Source organism: Haliaeetus albicilla, chromosome 11 (assembly GCF_947461875.1).
Source record: "Haliaeetus albicilla chromosome 11, bHalAlb1.1, whole genome shotgun sequence".
NCBI lineage: Eukaryota > Metazoa > Chordata > Aves > Accipitriformes > Accipitridae > Haliaeetus > Haliaeetus albicilla.
In genome coordinates this window covers 37,289,031-37,309,633 of record NC_091493.1, presented here as the reverse complement: position 1 = coordinate 37,309,633, position 20,603 = coordinate 37,289,031, and the positions used below count along the sequence as shown (strand labels likewise).

The 20,603-nt window shown below is 41.2% G+C and overlaps 1 protein-coding gene across 2 annotated transcripts in view; it reads left to right on the top strand.

The window, feature by feature from the left end:
• The window catches only part of CHST15 (carbohydrate sulfotransferase 15), a 48,410-nt gene that overhangs the window by 26,936 nt on the left and 871 nt on the right, over nt 1-20,603 (top strand). For both annotated transcript variants that reach the window (XM_069797178.1, XM_069797179.1), the window contains exons 2-7: nt 1,154-2,242; nt 3,000-3,339; nt 7,218-7,364; nt 12,219-12,375; nt 16,459-16,615; nt 19,481-19,628. In XM_069797178.1, coding sequence (XP_069653279.1) covers nt 1,655-2,242; nt 3,000-3,339; nt 7,218-7,364; nt 12,219-12,375; nt 16,459-16,615; nt 19,481-19,628 — 1,537 coding nt within the window. In that variant the 5' untranslated portion in view covers nt 1,154-1,654. The remainder of the gene's footprint in view (nt 1-1,153; nt 2,243-2,999; nt 3,340-7,217; nt 7,365-12,218; nt 12,376-16,458; nt 16,616-19,480; nt 19,629-20,603) is intronic.

Here is a 20,603-nt window from a genome sequence, read left to right as displayed (position 1 = left end):
GCAGGTGACAAAAGCTAAAATAGAATTTCCCTGTCAGAGCCATATATTGTTACTGTCCCTTAGGTTTTCCCCATCTTCTTCTTTTCCTTTTCATTCTGTGCCAGTTTATTGTTTTGCTTCTGACTTTTCAAGTTTGTTTTAAAATATTTCCTGTCTTTAGTTCCCCCAGAAAAGTAATTCTAGAAAAAAAAAAATGCTAATTTTCTAGTATATAGAAGAAGGTATGTTAACTGTGAGCTTTTGGAGTTGATAATCTGGCTTCTGAAAATAGAGAGTTGATTTTGACCTTAAAATGTGGGTAGTTCCAGTAAGGTATTTAATAAACCATGAAAACAGAAATTCTAGAGCAACTATGCATAAATATGCTTTAATTAAGACCGTCCTTAAGCTGATGACTTGTTTGTGACTTTAAGTGTCTCTGCTCTGAATGCTGCCTGGAAAGCCAAGCACGGACATGCTCAAACCAAGATCGAAGCTTGACAGTGCTGAAAGCATCTTGGTGACTTGGGAGTACATCGCGGGTGGTTACTCTTGTCCCAAAATCATTTGGTCCAGAAACCAGAGATTCTGTCATGAGCCTTCGCTCATGTCTGTTATTTAATCCCTTCAATTTGCTGAATGTTTTACTTCTGGCTTTTAGGGTTTTTCTTTGGCTTTTTGTCTGATATGCTTGAAAGGAGACTGTTATCTTATCCCTGCCTTGTTCCCTTAACTAGGGTCCTACCCCACTTCAGGACAGTTAATTTAAGGTCCCCATGTACGGATAGAGTGTAAATATTTAAACCTGTGTTACTGGACACTGTCCAAAAACGCTTCCATATATAAAAAGCAGATTAAGATCTGTTAGATAGGTTAGTGAGCAGCTGAGGGAAGTCATGTAGTGTTACCTGTGGTAGCAACTGTTCGTTGATGTGAGCAGACAGGTGAATGAAAAGAAAGGGCAGCTCATGGTGAACTTGAAGCCAAACGTTTCCTGGGTTTAATATCATGAGTGCTGCAATTAATATACTTGGCAAATAGAAGACATCTTTCAAATAGCATTGTGAAATTACTTGTGCTAGATCATGCTTTACTATGGCTTTGAATGAAGGTCAATGTAGATATTATGTCTGCTGTTCTGTGTGTATCTATATATATGTTTTTGTTTCTTTAGGTTGTACAATGCAGATCTTTGAAACCATCTCTGGGAAGATGAAGCTTCCAGTAGCAGCAGTCTGGTTTGGAACCCGCTTGTCTTAAGAATACCTGGGAATTTCTACCCATATTTGCCTATTCCAGCATAAATCAGAGGACAATGAGTTATTTTTATTTTTTGCATATTTTCACGCTACATAACAATTTTTCTTCCTTCTCATTTTGTTCAATGGGAAAAACTTGAGCCAGTTGTGTAGCTGATTCTTACTTCGCCACATTCCTCTTTCTGAGCCAAATTCTTGGAAACCACATCACAGTACATGTATTTTTATGTGCTTGGTTTTTGGTTTTTGGGGGGGGGGGGTTCCCCCTTTATGTGACTTATGTCACTTTTTGAGTGCTTTTACCTATTCTGGTTTGAACCTGTCCTTTTGTGTTGCTGAGTAGTCGTAGAATCACTCAAGGAATTAAATAGTTTCAGACTTACAGAAGATGACTCATATGCTTCAGAAACATTTTTATGGCTGTGCTTGGCTCATTAATACAGGAGTTTAACAGTAGTAATATGAGGTATTGCATTAATTGTTGCATACATTTATTACCAAATGACTTGCACAGACAGTGTTTCAGATGCCGTGGACCTAATCATAATAACCAGAAGTGTCCTGTTTGCAAAGGAGAAAATAAGATCCCTTTGTACACCGACAGCAAGCAGATGAAGTTGCTTGCAGTTTTGGAAGTAAGGACTGATCACAGGGAAAGCTGGAATGGATTTTTCTGCTTAAGGAAGGGGAAGCTATGCAGCTTAATATTTGGGTTGATTATAATGACTCTAGTGATGGCATCCTACATACTGACTGGAGCCAAACATGGCCTGTTGTTAATACCATCTCCCTTCCATTACGGAGCTTTTGCTAGCAATCCAAGCTTAATGGACAATGAAAGCCTTAGTGACATGAAAGACCATTACCAGCCTTCTAAAATGAATATTTCATATGTAAAGGATTATCCAAGCATTAAATTAATTATTGACACTATTACTTCAAAGATAGAGTTTATGACAAGACAACGTCCTGATTTAGAAGAGCTGAGGAAACAAGAGCCACATGTAAGTATGAGTTGAAGTGTGTCTTAAACTGCTGTATACTCACTTATTTCAAGACTTTTGGGTCAATCTTTTACTGAGATTAAAAAAATGCAACTGCTCAGAGGTTCATACAGTGATTTACACCATCTAGAACCTCCTGATTTAAACCAGCTGAAAAGCTGATATTGTAGATCATGTCCTTCTGAGTCATGGGCAAAATAGATGGGTTATATAAATGGTCTTGACATCTGAAACAAAAAAATCAGAGAGTCTTCCGATAGCTGTACAATCTCATTGAATTTTTACCTTGTCTCATGCAAAATCATTCTGACTTAGATTTGCCAGTCACCTTAAATGATAAATAAGAAAAGAGTCTTTCTAATAACTGAATACCAGTGTGCCTTCCTGAAAATCCAGTCATTGCAAACCTTGTATTTCAGAGTTAAAAACTGGAAGTTAATTTGATTTGAGTATTACGTGTTTGACTTTAAAAAATAATTCCTGGGGTTGCAGGGGAACTGGAGAATTATTGAGGTCCTTTCTGGCCTTAAAATTAAAGGATTTGTAAAGGTACTCCTCTCCCAGTCCAACTGTTTGTACAGGATTTGGTTTTGGTGTCATCAGAAGAAATAAGTTAGGTCAGGTTTGTAGTTAAAAAAATAAGGGTTAAAAATGTCCACATAGTGTGTCTATGTGTTCTCTTACTGTGCTAAGCTGGAAAAGTATAACTGTCAATTTTTTGCTGCATTGACTGAAATTGTTGTTCTTTATGTTGCAGATGTTTTCGGTAATTCCTAACAAATTCCTTCCAAATAGCAAGAATCCTTGTTGGTATGAAGAGTACAAAGGAAACACAACCACAGATCCTTATGCAACAAACTCCTATGCACTGTATTCAAAGCGCTTTCGAACCATATTTGATTACCTCAGGAAGGTATTTTGGAACCACTTGTACCATTATAAGGACAAACACTACCGCCTGCGCTGTCTTCCCCATTTCTACATCATTGGCCAACCCAAGTGTGGGACGACGGACCTGTACGACCGGCTCAGGCTGCACCCTGACGTTCGCTTCTCAGCAATCAAAGAGCCGCACTGGTGGACAAGAAAACGGTTTGGTGAGTAAACGTGTCCTCTGGCGAGCTGTCTTTATTAAACTTTGACATTTCTTGTATGTATTTGGGTTGAAGTTTATGGATTTGCTCCATATTGGCTTCCCTTGAAACCACTGAAGTTAATATTTTTGAAAAATCCAGGTGATGTATGCTCGGTAAGTTCCAGCCTGCTTTTGTTTAATGATGTTTTGCGTTAAACTTTTCAAGATGATGCACATTTCATTTGGTTTATTTTCAGTGGTTTGGAAAATCTGGGAAAAAAATAAAAACACTAGGTAAAACCAACCCAGTGAATTTGTGAAAGCAGGAAAAGGAACTATTAGGTTGTGATGGGAGATTTAAAGAATAGCAGTGATAGTTTTGTATTGCAAAATTCTGTAAAGCCTTTCTTACATGAATAAATGATGGGTCAGTATTTGAAATGTGGTGGCTTCAGTCCTTACGGTTCAATAAAAACAACTGTGCTTTGTGGTAGGAGTTTTGTTAGTGTTGCAGCTTTAGTCAAGCACTGAGCAGTAGAGATGCTCTGCATGAGAAAACTCTCTCACACTGAGGAACCTGCACATATTTTTGATGCTCTTTGCCTGGGTGACATCAATATTTCATGAAGTGACCCTTCGTCTCTGAAGACAGACTTGAATAGTTGAGGTTATGGCCTGCTGGAGCAAAATGCATCCACCCCTCATGATTGCACCTTCAAAGGGTGTCTGAGGGCGGTGGGGCTGAGCGCATCATTTTATCCATCTGAAGTGTTTATGTGCTTCTTGTTCTCTCTTCCCCGGGTGCCAAGGAAGGTCAATCTTGTGGTTAGAGACTAGATGAGATGCAGAAGACCCATTTTCAATTCCTGACTCTGCTGTGTGCTTCGTGCCTGCCTTCAAATGTGGATGCGTATAACGCTTGCTGTAGTCCACCCAGGCTCTGGATTTTCCCACTGTTGGGTCTAGCTGTTAAGCGCTGGTATGCCCTCACTTTCCATGACTTCAGTATCAAAGATCACAGGCTTTTCAGTGATATTACTATTTCCAAGAGGAAGATACTGGTTATTTTATGGTGACATCTTCACTTCTGTTTCTCATTTGCTGTTGCTTTACTGCAGCCACTGCCTTTGGAAAAAGGGAGAACCTAGCACTGTGAGGTAGATCATTTGATGAGGACTTTGCATCACTACTTTCTTTTGTTGCTTTTCTAAGCTTCCTTGAAATGGGAAACTGTCTCTTCTAATGAACTGCTGTGGCTAACAAGGAATGACACTTTCTGAGACCGGGACACCTTCAGTGCTGCTTCTGTTCTTTATTTTGGGGTCATACCTTCAATTCTTTATTTCTCCTGCATGCGATGTTGCTGTTTCCATCTCCCTTCCCTGTGCCCTGGAGCCCAGAAGAACCTCTAAGCTCCTGCAGGCAGAGCTTTGTTCCTTGCTGCTCGGTGAGGCGGAGGACTCAGCCACAGAGCTGGGATTTCATGATTTTGCTGCGTTCTTAAGAGTTTGTGTTTTCCTCCTTCACAAATGCTGTAAGAAAGTGGCTAAAATAAGTATTTCAGACATTTTCTAAATGTTTGGTATAAATTAAGAGTTAAAGCAATATGATGAAAATACAGTTTTGCTTTTGAGATAATTTAGTTCAGTTTAGAAGATACTGGAGGTACCAGTATGAATTGAGGAGTCCGACAAAGCCAAACAAGAAGCATCGTGGTACCCCCTGAAGCCCCATGAGAAGGGGGTTCATTGTTCATCGATGAACTCGTTCACCACAGTCAGTGGCTGACTGAAGACAAATGATAAGAATTACCTCCTGACCTGAAGGTGAAAAGTCAGATCAGTGAAGAAACGTGATTTTGGACTTGGACACCTTCCAGTGCTAATGCTGTTCTGCTGGTCCCTGGGTGTGTAGATGCAGGGACTGGCAGCAAAACCACCTGTGGAAAATTGTGTCTTCCATGAGACTGCTGGCAGGAAAGGCTGAACCGAACTGATACGTTACACTAAAATCCATTATACTAAATAGTTCTCTACACCTATGTTAGCCCCAACGTGTTTGGAATTAATGTTGGAGGAGGTAGTGCATTCAAACTCACTAAAGCAAGACTGGACTCACTAAAGCTCAGAAGTGGACCTACCAAACAGGGAGAAGAGTGTCAGAAATCAGGCTGGAGTGCATATGATTTGAGAACAAGGATGATTCCTATCTCTGTGCTGGCATTCACAAACGCTCCACTCATACAGTCTTGTGGTCAGCCACTGGGGATCAAGTGCAGATCCTTGAAGAGAACATTCTTTCCATAATTAAATGTTTTGAAGTTATTTTGTAAAGCTGAAGAATGAGGAAAAATTGCAGAGCTTGTGATCTCATGGAAGGGAGACCTGTAGAGATGACCTTCTGATCTCGCAGGTTGTCTGCCATTGAGAATGAAAGATTAAGTTTGCTCCTGGTGGCTCAGTCCTTTCATTCTGCCTTAACAGTACATTAGCTAATGGTTATTATTAAAAAAAAAAAAAAAAAAGGAAGAAAGAAAAAAAAAGATAATATGACAAATAGGCTAGCAAGTGAAACTGAGACAGCCGCCTTTATAAGCCAGGTAGTGGATATGACTCCTATGCTCCTGGCTTTTAACTTGGTTTCGTTTGTAACATTTATCTGGACAAGAAAGTCTCTTTGTTCTATGGCATCCTCTGATTCAGTGGATTTTTATGAGACTGACTAATTTCAGCTGAAGCTAAACAGCCCTCCCGGGGAGGCCCCATTTCGCAAATCACCACTTTCCCGTTTTGCTGGGGTGGTTGATGTTCTACAGGACTTTGTCCCAGCTTGACTGTCTCTCTTTCCTGGCTCTTAGCCACAATTTCTATTCCCATGAGTGGCATGGCAACAAACCAAGGCAGTCTGTAGCACCATGCTTATACTTTTTTTTTCCCTCAAAACAAATCAAAATACACTGCTGAGCTTTCTTCTACTCTCATTAAATCTTACTTTCCTAAAGGGGAAAATCGGAGGGAGTGGACAAAAGAACTCCCTTGCTGAGCTTTCCTCTCACATAATTGATAATTATTGGCCCTGCAGGAACAAGAAAGGGAAAGCTGAGAAGTCCTGCTCTATACTCACAGCTTTGCTCCTACTCTGTTGCCTTCACAATACTGTCCTTGACCACTGCCTGCTTGAGAAACTCTCTTGTGGAATGGTAAGAAGCGAGAACACAAAGATGGACATGGGGAGCATGTACAGACAGTGGAGAAGCGAGACTAGATTTGGAAAGAAGAGTGGGAAAAGGAGTATAAAAATCACAGATGTGGCTCCAGATGCTGAAAAACGGGGGAAGAAGGTGATACTGAACACACCCTGGGATGTAGGGCAGGAGAGGAGAAAAATAAGACATTATCGTGGAGCTCTGTTTTCGTACTTGTGAAAGACAAAACCAAATGATTTCCCAGTTTTCTGATTTTGATAAGTGCGTGTTGATTTGCATATTTGGCATCAGAGTCTGTTCTCAATGCAGTAAATCTAGTGGGAGGCCAATATTACTTCTGTTTATATTGGTGCAAATGAAAGCAGAATCTGGTCTTTTATATTCATTCCAAAAGCTAAATTTAGAAAAAAATAAATGCAAGCTATTCATGCAGGAACTATAAAACAGAACACTTAAGATATTTCCTATTGCTGTGAATTTATGGCTTAATCGTACAGTATCTCAAATCTCAGCTACTTCATTATTGGCATGTTTATCTGAGTGTTACACTTCATCGGTCCAATTCTGTGCTGACGTTAGCTGGCTCAGTGCCAGCCATGTCAATGAAGCCGTCTTGGTTTACACCCGTGGTTAATCTTGCCCTGCTATTATTATTTTTATTTATTTTTTAACTTCTCTCTTTTTGCTGTTTTTAGGAATCATTCGTTTGAGGGATGGATTTCATGATCGCTACCCGGTGGAAGATTACCTTGATCTGTTTGACTTAGCAGCGCATCAGATTCAGGGTGTGCTGCAGAGCGAAGCAGCAAAAGAGCGTGGCAAGATGAACAACATCATAATTGGTAGGGCAAATACAGCCTCTGAAATATGTTTCTGTAGCTCCAGGTTGGCAGCATTCATAGCTGAGGCACGAGAAGGGCATTTTCCCACGTGCGAATGGTTCACAGCACAGAGCCCCTGACGTTGGTTTTCTCTGGTGTGCGTGGATAGTGCAGAAGTTCTTGCCTTTTCCTGGAGGGTGGTTATTTGCTTTGTTAAAAAGTTGTGATTATCTTTAGAAAATGCCTGAGCAAGCAACGAATGTCTGATGAACATCAGCATTTAGTTAAATCTTTTTTTTTAAAAAAAGAGTGAGAATGACCTTGGTGACTCCTTCAAACGTTGTTTTCATTTTGTTTTCATTACGAGGGGTTTGCCTGTAGTGACAGGATTGTAGCTTCAGGTTCAAATGTTGTAGCAATGTGTCTGGGATAACACTAATTGTGGTATTACAACATACGAGTGCTGTAGAGATCTTGTAGCTGACTGGAGACAGTTTCCACGATAGCAGCACAGCTCTTCTCAAGCTCCAACGTAATATACAGGTAGGAAGAAGGACCACCATTTTTTATGTCACTATCCCTACGTAGTCGATGGTGGACTGAAATAAATACGATTAAACTCCTGAGCTGCTTTGTTAACAGCAATGATAATGCAAGTTTCAAGAGCAGGAATATAGAGAGTCAAGTTGAAGCTATCATGTGCTGTATTTCTTTTCAGGCGTGGAACCTAGAGGCACAGTACAGGATACTATTTGAAGACAATCTTACAGTTTCAGTTGATATTAAATCACCTGATTAGGATTAAAAATGGTTTCGCGGTTGTATTGTACCTTATGGAAGACTGGGGTCTAGAGAGGGATCCCTGGATTGCTTTCCATGACACACAGCGGTGGATCCACCGTGCTCATCCACTGCGGTCCATGGTGCCATCGGTTTCCAGTGCCTATGAGGAATGTCAGCAGAAACTTCTTAATTCTGCTTTTGCTGTCTGCCAAAATCAGAAAACTGAGAGGAAGAGTATTTTGCCAGTCTTACTCTGTCACCTCAAGATTTCCCTGGGAAACCAGACACATTCCATGAAAATACTCGTTGTGCAAGAGACGGTTCCCTGGTGAACAGAGATATTTCAAGTAGGCCTGAAGTCACTATTCTACAGAAAATAGAGACAAGATTTTTGCTGCCTGCCCTCAGAGGGAATGCCCTCAGAATAACCTTTTTTTGGCCGCATTCTAACCAAAAAAATTAACCTATTGTTGAATGGATGAACCGGTGGCAATGTCTTATGTTCTTTAAATCAAAGACTTGGCTGTAATTAGATTTGTTCAATACTTCCTCAGCCTCCATTTAAGCCTATCATTCACTTTATTAAATATTCAACATTGAGCAAAATTTGCAAGATGGGGTCTTAAGAAATGTTGCCGTCAAGGACATCTGCAGATTTTCCTCCTACTTACAATAATATCTCCTGTCCTTTCATGGGTGAAGTGCTTATACTAATTAAATTCACTAATCTAATTGGCAACGTACATCTTTGATTACTTACCTCCTGTTACAGCTTTTTCTGGAGTTCACTTTGTGTTTCTTTTTCCTGTAGTCTCATTTCTTGTTTCATTAAGGTTCTGTTCGCTTTTCTTATTAAGTTTACAGGAAAAGTCCTGAATGATTATACTCATTAAGTCAGTCTTTTATGACCTTGGTAAAAAAACAAAACAAAGCTAGGTAGTCTGAAATGAATCTGTGTGAATATTGGGTTTGCTTGGAATCCTCCATTTTCTTATTTCAGATGACTAGAAAGAAAAATCAAATTAAGACTATAAACATTTCAGTAGTTCATCATGTTACATTATTTTGGAAAGTTAAACTTCTCTGTATATTATACTTAGTGGGTAATAATTGCATCTTCCCACCAAAACCAACATCCTCTTAGAGATGAACCAAAGAGGACAACAGGGATCTAGCCTGAGGCATTCTGAGCAGGCCTTGTTTATTTGTGATCATTAATAGGATAAATTCAGAGGAATGTCTTGTGAAAACACAGTATGATTTTAATCCGCTAATGACTGAGTAAAGAGGTTATACATCTATTCCTTAGGCAATTTAGCAATACTTATGTTCTTTAAGTTCATAAGAAAATTAATGCATTTTTGGTTGCACTGCAGTAATTTGATGTAATTACTATAGCATTGATTAATTTATCTCTAGTTTAGTATGGCTCATTCTCTTTGCAGATATTAAATCTGTTTTACAAACCAGAAAGGACTGCCGTCAAATTGTCAGGAGTATTTTTGGCTGCTTCAGGAAATTAAAATCAGAAGAGTCAGCAGAGACCAGAATGATGGGGTTTTTTTATCCCCCCCCCCCTTAATTCTTGACAGTCATCCCATTTGGGGAAGATCGGCCTTCTTGAACCCAGGCTATCCTGGAGTGACTGCATTAGAGCAGCACCTTGAGTCCCTGTTAACGCTTTAGCGTGATTCGGTCGTGTGCCTGTGATCTTCCCTTGCTTGTGCGCTGCCTGCAGATTTTTGATGGTGGCAGCTGATCCAACAATGTCTATGGAGTCTTCTGGTCCGTGATGTTAAGAGAATCTGCCCATTTATGTGTAAATGCACTGATTTTATCTAGTTCAGATAACACACGTGTAAGCGGATGTTCTTTGGTTCGCTCACTATGTATGAGCTAATTGGAATAAATCCAACAGAGCACCAAATACGATCAGAGGTCTCCAGAGCAGAGAAGTATGAAGGAAGATCAGAAAATCTACTCTAGAGAGGACAGGTGGCTTGATGAGGTCACAGACTTTAATCTTTGGCATGATTTAGGCAAACATTTTTGAGGGAGCGGTTTAAGTCTAGCCGTTCTTGTCACAGAGATGCAGCAGTGACTTTCCAAGGTCGCTCTCATCCCTGGAGTGCCCTATTCTGTAAATCCGTGTATGCAAGTGCTCACACCCATTTGCATTACACCGTCTTCTGATGGCGCAGAAATAGCTGCATGATGTTTTTGTGGTACAGCTATCTCAGCTCTTGTCCTATATTTAGTCTTTTGTGTTTCTGCTTCACCCAGTGTGGGAGCTGGGCTAAATGAGTTTTAATTGACAAGTCAAAGCCCACCGATGATTAGGCAGTGCTTTGGCTAATTAATTTAGAACGGAAAAGCAGAGCTGTTGTGGACACCCAGCTTTAGCCCATGGACCTGATCTCCTCCTCCTGAAAAGAGGCAAAATGAACATGACAGAAGATTAATGTGTTTTCTAACAACTCCCAGACTTTATTAATGAATCACATTATGTTAAGCTGAAGTTTGGAGCCAGTACCTTTTTCATGTTGTGTTTTGGCCATCTTTTAAAATCTTTATTGGACTTTCCGGGGAGGGGGGGGGGGGGAATCATGTGCAAGTCTATAAGCCTACAACATTATTATCTTTTCGTCTCATTCCTTTTGATTCGAAAAACCTCATTAACAAGAATTAGCTCTCATTAGACTGTCAAAGAGTGGAAGTTTCCAAAAAGCTTCTGTATATGTTTTATTAAATGCTAGTGTGCCACATAAATGCCAGTATTACTTAAAAAGATGGGGAAGATTACACAGTTCAAAACATTGTATCAGATCATTTATTTAGCAGCTGAAGCATCGTATACCTTGTTCTGGCAGAGATGTTACCAACTGTGTTCCTCCCTGTAGCATTACATTTAGAGTAAGCTTCTCTAGAAACTAAGGATGTCAGATTCTGGCATTTAACCAAATGTGTTATTTATTCTATAGACCTTTTGTCTAATAGTAAGTAGTTATATTTGACTTAATCTGCATGAATAATTGTAGTTATATAAAAAAGCTCTGATGATGGGTAACTCTCAAAAAGGGGTATTTCAAACTGCAGTGGCACAATTCGGCTCATTAGTGTGGGGGTTTTTTATATATATTTCCTGTAGAATCATAGAATGGTTTGGGTTGGAAGGGACCTTAAAGATCATCTAGTTCCAACCCCCCTGCCATGGGCAGGGACACCTTCCACCAGACCAGGTTGCTCCAAGCTCCATCCAACCTGGCCTTGAACACTGCCAGGGATGGGGCAGCCACAGCTTCTATGGGCAACCTGCTCCAGTGCCTCACCACCCTCACAGTGAAGAATTTTTTCCTTATATCTAACCTAAATCTACCGTCTTCCAGTGTAAAGCCATTACCCCATGTCCTATCCCTACAGGCCCTTGTAAAAAGTCCCTCCCCATCTCTCTTGTAGCCCCCCTTTAGGTACTGGAAGGCTGCTCTAAGGTCTCCCCGGAGCCTTCTCTTCTCCAGGCTGAACAACCCCAACTCTTTCAGCCTGTCCTCACATGCTCACTGACTCTCCTGTTTATGTTCTAAACACTATTGATCTGCTGAAGTGGCGGTTTCCGCTTTTTTCTTTAGTTTGTGTCAAATTGTACGATCTGTTAGCAAGTTACTTCTCTGAGATTGGGAGCATTACACCCAACCCTTGGGGTGCTACAGAGAGCATGGCAGGTCTTCAGCAGCGATGAGCTCCTGCCTCCTCGCTGGAGGGTGGGCCAAACCCCTGAGCAGTCTGTTCCAGCCCAGATCAAATATATTTGCATGTGTTAACCGCTAACAGGAAGCAGTGTGGTTAGTGGACAGTAGTATTTCACGTGGAATTACATAAAACCTGCCTTAACTATCGCTACATTGACAAAGGTACAAGGCAGTGGGATTGATCTGGCTCTGGGGAGCATTAACTTGATCAATTTGCAAGAACCAAAGTATGTTGAAATTAATAGAGTCAATTTTAATCAGTCTACACGAGTTCAAAACTCAGCTGATATCCACTCCAATACAAAGAATGAAATGAGTTACTAGCAGAGTTGCTTTTAATTCCCAGGGGAGGCCAGTGCCTCGACGATGTGGGACAACAACGCTTGGATTTTCTTTTATGACAACAGTACTGAAGGAGAACCTCCCTTCTTAATCCAGGATTTTATCCATGCCTTCCAACCGAACGCCAAACTTATCATCATGCTGAGAGACCCTGTTGAAAGGTGAGTAAGGATCACGTTGCTAAATACGCAAGAAAATTTTCTTACTACAATAATTTTATTCGCTCTCTTGGATGCAAATAAATGTTCACATGGTGTTTGACACAGGTACTTGGCTTATGAGGAGAGCTGCCAAGGGGTTTTATTCTGTGTATTTTGGCTTATATAATTGTGATAGTGTTTTAAAGAGGAGCATGTGAGTATAAATGCCACAGTGAGTGCCATGCATGGATATATGAGCTTCTCTGAAAAAAAGGATTTATATGTTGCCAAATGCAATATAACTCCATTACCTGGGCTAATATGCCCTGGTTCTCAGCAGGGCTGACTAGACAGCGTATGGCACTATATTACAGGTCTCAGCATAAGTGGTCCTGTGAAGTGCTTCAGTTCATGTTAAATAATAAGGTTTATGTCTTCAAGGGGCATACCGTTGAAAATGACTAAAAGATTGCAAATAGCTCCAGAGTCAGCAAAGGATACAAACTTTTTTTAATTTTAAAAATGTTTGGTGCAACACTCATCTAAATCTTCACTAGGCAATTTTAGTTTACACAGCCAACAGCTGCTTTGGAGTTCATCCTTGGGCGTCCTGACCTTGTTTGCAGTGAAAGGGCTCTGCTTTTCTGAAGGTGTGGGCTGTTCTTGAATGGTTCTCCATTGCGTTAACCAGGAATGCCCTTCTTTCCGCTCACATTTTATTTTTTCTCTCCAGTCTTCCTCCAGATTTCTGGTGCATTTCTTTCCACTGTGTCCTCTGAAGGAGGATGATAATGATGAGGGTAACGGGGAGCGTGGAGGGGACGGAGGCAGAGTCCAGAAGGATCAGACCAAGGCAGGGTGTGAATTCCTTCTCTCTGTAGCTCCATGGGGATATCCCGGATACTTCGGGCTAGGTCAGTGGTCAAGGGCAAAGCCCCAGCAATGCCCAGGAAAGAGAAGGGGATGCAGATGGTGATGGGGACCAGGCTCTGGTGAGAGCTTGGGTGCTGGGAGAAGAGTGGACGTCGGGTGCTCTTGCAAGGAACCGTACCCCACTGCCCGGCGGGGACGGATGCTCCTTGATGAGCTTCCCCGCGGGTAGGACGTGGCTACTGGTGAGAGGCAGAGCTGTGAGAGTCCTTCCCGTCTCCCATGTCAGGAAATACAGCTTTCAACTTCTAATGGCATCTCCTGACCTCAGGATTTAACAGATGGTAATTTTATGCGAGAGAGCTGGCTGAAGTGGCTTCCTCATGTAAATTACCGACAAATTCCCTGATTGCTTTAACCACCCTCTGTAATGTGGGTGTAGCTCTTTGCCAGCTTTAATAAGGGTGAGATAAAAAGTCAGCTTCATCTCCCTTACTGTATTTATGATAAATCGCTTTCTTCTTGTTTATGATTCCCTGTGCCCTTGTTGCTGATAACTCATCTGAACCGCAAGGAGCAAAAGCGGCTGCGGCAGAAGAGGCAGCTCCATCGGCGATGCAGGGCAGCGGGGCAGTTGCTTTGCAGTAGCCAGGAGGACGTGGGTGCTGCACAGGGTCTGGGACAGGGTCTCATCTAACCTGCACAGGGTCTGGTCTATCCCCCAAGGGGGGATATTTGGAGGACGGCAAGGTTTGCGATGGTGGGTGTCAGTGATGCCATTATTTCATTGTAGTGGATGGTGATTGAGGGTAATGATTTCAAGTAGCCCAAACAGCTGAAATCCTAATCAGCAAAGGTTTTATTTCCAGGCAGATGTCCCCAGAATTAAAAACAGATGGAAAGAAATATAGAAAATCTCAACTGCCCTGTGGAGAGAGAACTTGTCTTTGAGAACATAGTTTTCCATAAGATGTCAGCAAGTCTTTAAAATGATGCATTTATTTTAACGGATGATTAGAAATACTAGGCAGTCATATTAAACCTTTTAAATACAATTGCAGCCGGGCCCATTCTGATGCCTGCCAGCTGATTTCCCCCCAGCAAGAAGCTTTTTACCTGCTCTGCCAGGAGCAGTCGGTCCTGCCATCCTTGGGACAAGCTGGGCAAGCCCGAGTCTTGTTGATGTACACGTTTTTCTGCAAGCAGGAGATACTGTTGTGCGCCTCATTTAGTTGAAGGCGGCTGGCTTTGTCCCTTAGTTTCTCCCCAGCTTGTCCTCGCACCCTGTGCTGGTGGGGTGGCTCCTTGATGGGTGCAGCGTGAGGGATCCAAGGTCTGCCATGGCAGAGGGAGAGGACACACGTGATGCCATGGTTGTGGTCCTCAAGCACCGGTGGGCATCTCTTTGAAACAGTCTGCCCGACCGGTCTGGTCCAAGCTTGGTACCCTCCCTCCGCTCTGAGATGGAGTTTTTTCATTTAAAGAAAACTGTCTGAAGTGCATTTGCCAGACTGGGAAGAACGGGATAAAAATCAGAGTCTCTCTCTTTCTTAGTTGGTGATTTCTACAGATAGTGCTGGGTGCCTCTGCCTCATCTTCTACAGTTTGCTATGATTTTTCTTTTAAAAAGTGTGTAAAAATTTATTTAAGAGCATCCTGCAACAAATGTATCCCTTTTCTTCCTTTCAAAATGAAGAGAGAGTCTTCATTTGTTTCATACGGGAATTAAAATCCTGTTCTTTTAAAACACTAACATAAATAATGAGTGCAGAGGGGCTATTCCTGTGCTTAAGTGCTTTGCTGGATTAGGGCCTAAGCTTTCTAAATTAAATGATGAATTTTTAAGTACCTGTGGAAATCTAGGGAAGTTAAAAAATAAATAAAGTGCAATACAAAAGGTTACTGCAGCAATAAAATGAGACCTAAACAAGTCGATTTTTTTTAGATCATTTCTTAGACACCTGTGTTTTTTGAAAGAGGCTGAAAGATATCTAGGATTTCTTGAATTTTGTCGAGAGGTGGGTGCTATGGAGGCATAATATTTGTGCTGCAAACACACTTGGGGAAACGACTCCTCCTCAAGTGTTACAAAATTAAAACCCTGTGGCATTGTTGGGGTTCTGCTCATAGTTTCTAAGCCTAAATAAAAAAAAAAAGTTAAAATACCGTGTTCTGCAGTTCTAATATTTATGCCATGTCAGAGCATTTCCTTTATCTCTGAACCATGTTTATCTTGGAAAAGTTTAATCAAGGTTTCAGGGATTAATGCTAAAGTAGATATTTTACTTGCCTGTAGATTTTGGCTTGTTTCACTATCCCCACCCCCTAAAGGGATTTGAATTTAGATACCCTTTTTTTAAGTGATATTCAGCAATTGTAAAACTTGCGCTAAAAATGTGCAATGAGGGGATACTCCTCTGCTGGAACTTACAGAAATTCCTGTTGCTGGTGGCTTTTGCTCCCAGCAGGAGCTGATGCAGGGGCTCTGCTTCGCTGCAAGTTGCAAATGTGCATGGACCAACATCCCGCTGTCCTCGAAGCCGAGGTGGGAATGCTTGGGGAATGCAGCACTACGGACTGTAGCACAAATGTGAATCCTTCACCTACCTGTAGTATTACAGCTTAAAAAACCCAAGCGTTGGAATGCTGTAAATTGGAAGGTTTTGATGGAAAGTCAATCTAGGATTGGAGGTGGAGCTTTCTGCAAAAAAATTAGGAAATTTGGACTCTTTCCTACTCTTGATGGTGGCCAGCTTGGTAATCATATAAAAATCACTCTTTCTAACCCATCCCATTCCTCTGTTGGTTTTGAAATCGGCTTTAAGCTTTTGAGATGAGGAGTGTTTCTGTCCATGGCAGTGTGGAGCACCAAATATAGAGGGGTGCCAATGTCAGCTGAGACCAGTCCTACTGTTCGTAGGTAACACAAATTTAAAGTATTTACACTTGAAAAATTTACCTTCAGGAGAAAATACTGGCTCGCACAATTACTAGGGTCAGGTTCCCAAGGGATGCTGACCTTGAAAGCAGGGGTGATGTTTAGCAACTCCATTCCTCTGAGCCAAAACCCATCAAAATGAATAGAAAATGTGTCACTGGCTGAACAGGCTGTCCGTGGCACAGTGTGACACACATGCACCCTTTCCCTCGATTCATGTAACTGATTGCCATTGTCATGTAAATAAATCTTCTTTCATTTCCTCTGTCCTTTACTTACACGTATCTCATTCGCAGATTGTACTCCGATTATCTGTACTTTGCAAGTGCTAATAAATCTGTGGAAGACTTTCATGAAAAAGTGGCAGAATCACTGCAGCTGTTTGAAAATTGCATGCTGGATTACTCACTGAGAGCCTGTGTCTACAACAACACCCTGAACAATGCCATGCCCGTACGTATTTCCAAGAACATTTGATTCCTTACTTGTTTAATGGTACATTGTGTCAAGGTTATTAAAATACCAAAATACTGTGCAAATAAGCATCAAGAAATAAAACTTTTTCGCTTTTCATTTGTAAAGCGGATGACATAAATATATATGTAAGCATGTAAAAGCTGATGTACTGGCTCAGCTGCCTCCTCAGTCTGTTCCCTGATGAATGCCAATAGTAATAACACAGTCTTTCTATTGTGCAAGCGTATGGAGAGCACATTTAGTGAAGACTACAGTTTAATGTGTAAGCTTTTTGCAGATCTCTCCAAAAAGTAGCTCTGGCAAGGATCTTTGTGGTGCAGAATTGCCTCAAAATCAGAATAAATTATGTATTCTTTCTCAAGAAAAGACTACCAATAACTAGATAAAACCTTTCTCTTTTTTAAACTGCACATCAGAAAATGATAAAAGGAAATACAGAAACTGCTGGCAGGGGAGTGGAGAAGTATTACAGGCTCAGTATTCCAAAATTCACATCTTTAGTGTAGAACTGACTTCAAATTTTGCTTGAGGGTGGAGAATAATATGGAAGAGGTTGACTTGAAGTATCATGTCAGGCCGGCTTGCCATTCAATCCTATTTTATTTGCTCAGGCTGTAAAGGACTCAGAGGGAATACTTCCCTCCTTTGTCTCCGGGGTGAAGTTAATTGCCTCCTCCACTCGATAAGATAGCCATAAAAGAGTGTATTGCACAGGCTTGAGCCCCGCAGCAGTAGGGCAAACAGGACATTCCTCTTACTTACCTTGGCAGGTAGAGTGGAGCTCCTCGTCTTTGACGATAGCCTCCAGGACCTCCACAGACACCAGTCGCTGCTGGGTGGTATCACAGTACTTTCCAGCCATCTGCTCGCACAAATGGATTTCTTTCAGTGTGGGGAGAGAAAGGCAGAGAGAAAACCAGAAGGAAAGTTTGTCCTCTTTATCTTCATCCTTAGGGTGCAGAACCAATCTTCATTTGTTGTCTTAGGCAGCCCTCTGAAAAAGATACTTTTGAAAATGAGCAGAGGATGCCTCTTTCCAAAGAGCCACAAGCAGGTGTTCATAATAAAACACAAATGCTAACTGTGCTCCTCAACGGGCTTTTTTAGCTGTTTCTTCAGCCAAGTTGCTAAAGTCTGTTATGTGCATGGTTTGCTCCATACTGGAAAGGTAGCGGTTATTTTCCCTGGCGAGCTCATTAGATTGCTCATTGTGCAACTACGCCAGAAGAATTTTATTCTGTTATTTGTTAATACATTCCTGAAAAAGGAGAGCCGTCATAGACACTGTAGGTGCTGATAGATGCTAACCTGTAAAGAAAGGGGTGTTCGTCAGCTTATCCTCACTTAGAATCGGTCAAAAGTATATTACCCAGAGAAAGGCATGCGGAGCCAGGGTGATTAAACTGAAAGTGCAAAAGTGGATATTGTTGAGGGGAGAATGGCTTGGGAAACTCTACCGATGCCTTTGATGTATAGGGGCAAGCACTGGAGCTTTACGGAAGGAGACAATCTGGTTCCAAAGAACAGCGATGAAGAAGTCGTTGGCACAACACACTGTATAGGGGAAGAAAATCAAGATTCTTGCTGATCACAAGAAAACCTAAAATTACGGGGCCATATTAGTTAAGATTATGGGGACGTACTAGTTAAATTCCTTTTTCTGGTGAAAAGCTTTAAAAAAGATTCTAAGCCTGTGTGGGAAAGCGCTGCAATCCCAAACTATAGCATGCAGCCGATGCTTGCCTTTTCCTCATCTCCATCTCCCAGGAGAAAGAAAAGCAAAACCCTTCACTAAGCTGCACGTTTGCCCCAGTGTTTGGTGAACTGGGGCATTGACTGAGGGCTGGAGTGCTGCCCTGCCAGTATTATTACATGTTAGGCTGGTGTTTTAATCAAATAAGACCTTTCAAATTCTTGTGTAGCACATGTATAAAGAAGTCTGCTAAATATGGAGGCTTATTGTTATAAGCAGCCAAAGACACACATCAGAAACATACATTATGATAATAATGACTTAGCAAAAATTCAAAATATAGCTTACTTTACTGGAATTTAAATGTCAATGTACATCACATGAGTCAGTGTAAGAAGCGAAAGAGTCTATTGCTATCTGACTTCATTGGTTCTGCGGTAATGCGACTTGAAGATGTTAAGTCTCTTTTATGAAAGATGCTTATGACTTGGGATTCATGTTTCTCTCTTCTGAGCCTGAAGGGATTTAGAAAAATATTTATAAGCGCAGTTGGAGGTTGGAGTTTTCAGAACACCAGACTACCCTTTATATGTTTCAAATTGTTATGTAAAATTGAGGAGGGAAGGAAAACAAGAGATTAGGTCAGGACAGGCTGAAAAACTGCCTTTTCGCATCTCTGGTCTAACGTAGTCTGGCGCTCTCGTTGCGTACTCAGACACTGTCTAGCAGCCGCTGCTACTGCAGCTTATATCTAAATCGGATGATTGCAATCAGAGGATAAAGCAAATACACCCAAATCTAATTCCTGACACTAAATCGGAGTATTTGTACTACTCGTGGCAGTGCGATCTGGTGCAGCTCTGTGCTTTTACGCAGACCTGTGGCTGAAGCAGCAAGTGCACAGCCAAGCCCTTAGTAGAAATCACATCTTTAACGAGCAGAGAACAATCATTTGCAAAGATTTCCTTAAGCTGCACTGGAAACAAGAGGAAGATTAAAAAATATTCAGATATTGTCTTTTTATGGTTCCTCGAGAGCACATATTTGGGATTTTTGCCCACAAGGCAGAGATGAGTGTTGGTTTGTTACTGCTAGAAGGTTGTAAGATGAATTAATTTGTATTTGTTTTGGGGTTTTTGTGCTTACAGGTAAGGTTACAGGTTGGACTCTATGTTGTGTATCTTTTGGACTGGCTGACAGTTTTTGACAAAGATCAGATACTCGTTCTTCGCTTGGAGGATCATGCATCAAATGTGAAATACACCATGCACATGGTATTCCAGTTTCTGGATCTGGGTAGGTGTCTTCTGGCTGTTTTGAGAAAAGTGTGAAAAATCATTATTATCCTTCTTCTGTGTCATTTTTGCTTTATTAAGACATAAAGTTGAAGCATGGGGATCATCTTGAAGGATGCATTAATCTTGTTGCCTGGAGTCAAGCAAAACTAAAATTCCCAAATTCCCATAGAAAGGCTGGAGTTAGAAGATCTTAATAAGTCTACATCAAGAAAAAAAATCAAACCCGTTCAGAATGTAGGGATATATCTTACCATACAGAAGCCAGTCCTGCTTCTGAAGGTGGTCAGGGCTTGTTTGTCATGGGCTTGCATAGGTGCAAGAGCTATCCCACGCAATTTAAACAAATGGAAGTGCTATCGTGATGTGCATGCTGTTGCCAGCATGAACCAATCCAGAGTCTAAATCTGAGTATGATGAAAGGTTGCATTTCTAGCCGGGGAGAAGGGGGAAATTGTGTTTTTGCTGTGTTGATTGAGACATCTGTTGCTAATCCTCAGAGAAACGCTGGCAGACAAAATGTTGCCCAATGTTGATTTGACAGTAGCAAGAGGATGAAAATGTGGCTGCAAAATAGTCTGGCTGGTCCAAACACTGGTCTAGATGATGAGAAAGTTTGAATGTAGCAGATTGAGCAGATGAAGAGCTTGGCATCTTCTTCCTGAATATGGTTTATGCTGGAAAAGTCTGTGGATTTTTATCTTGCTGAAGTACGTTGTCAAGGGCTTACATTTATTCCTGGAATAGGGGCACCGCTATATCTGTCTAGCACTTTGATCCTATTGACAACCTCAAAAACAAACAAAAAAAGGGCTTACCTGAGTGAGGTTTGTGGAGTTTCTACCAAGTATTGAATAACTCACATCATAAAATGAAGTAACAGTATAAAATAATTGTAAATCCAAAAAGGACAGGAAATTATATTCAATGTCATAGTTGTTTTCTAAAAACAATTTTTTTTCCGCCAGAAATGATT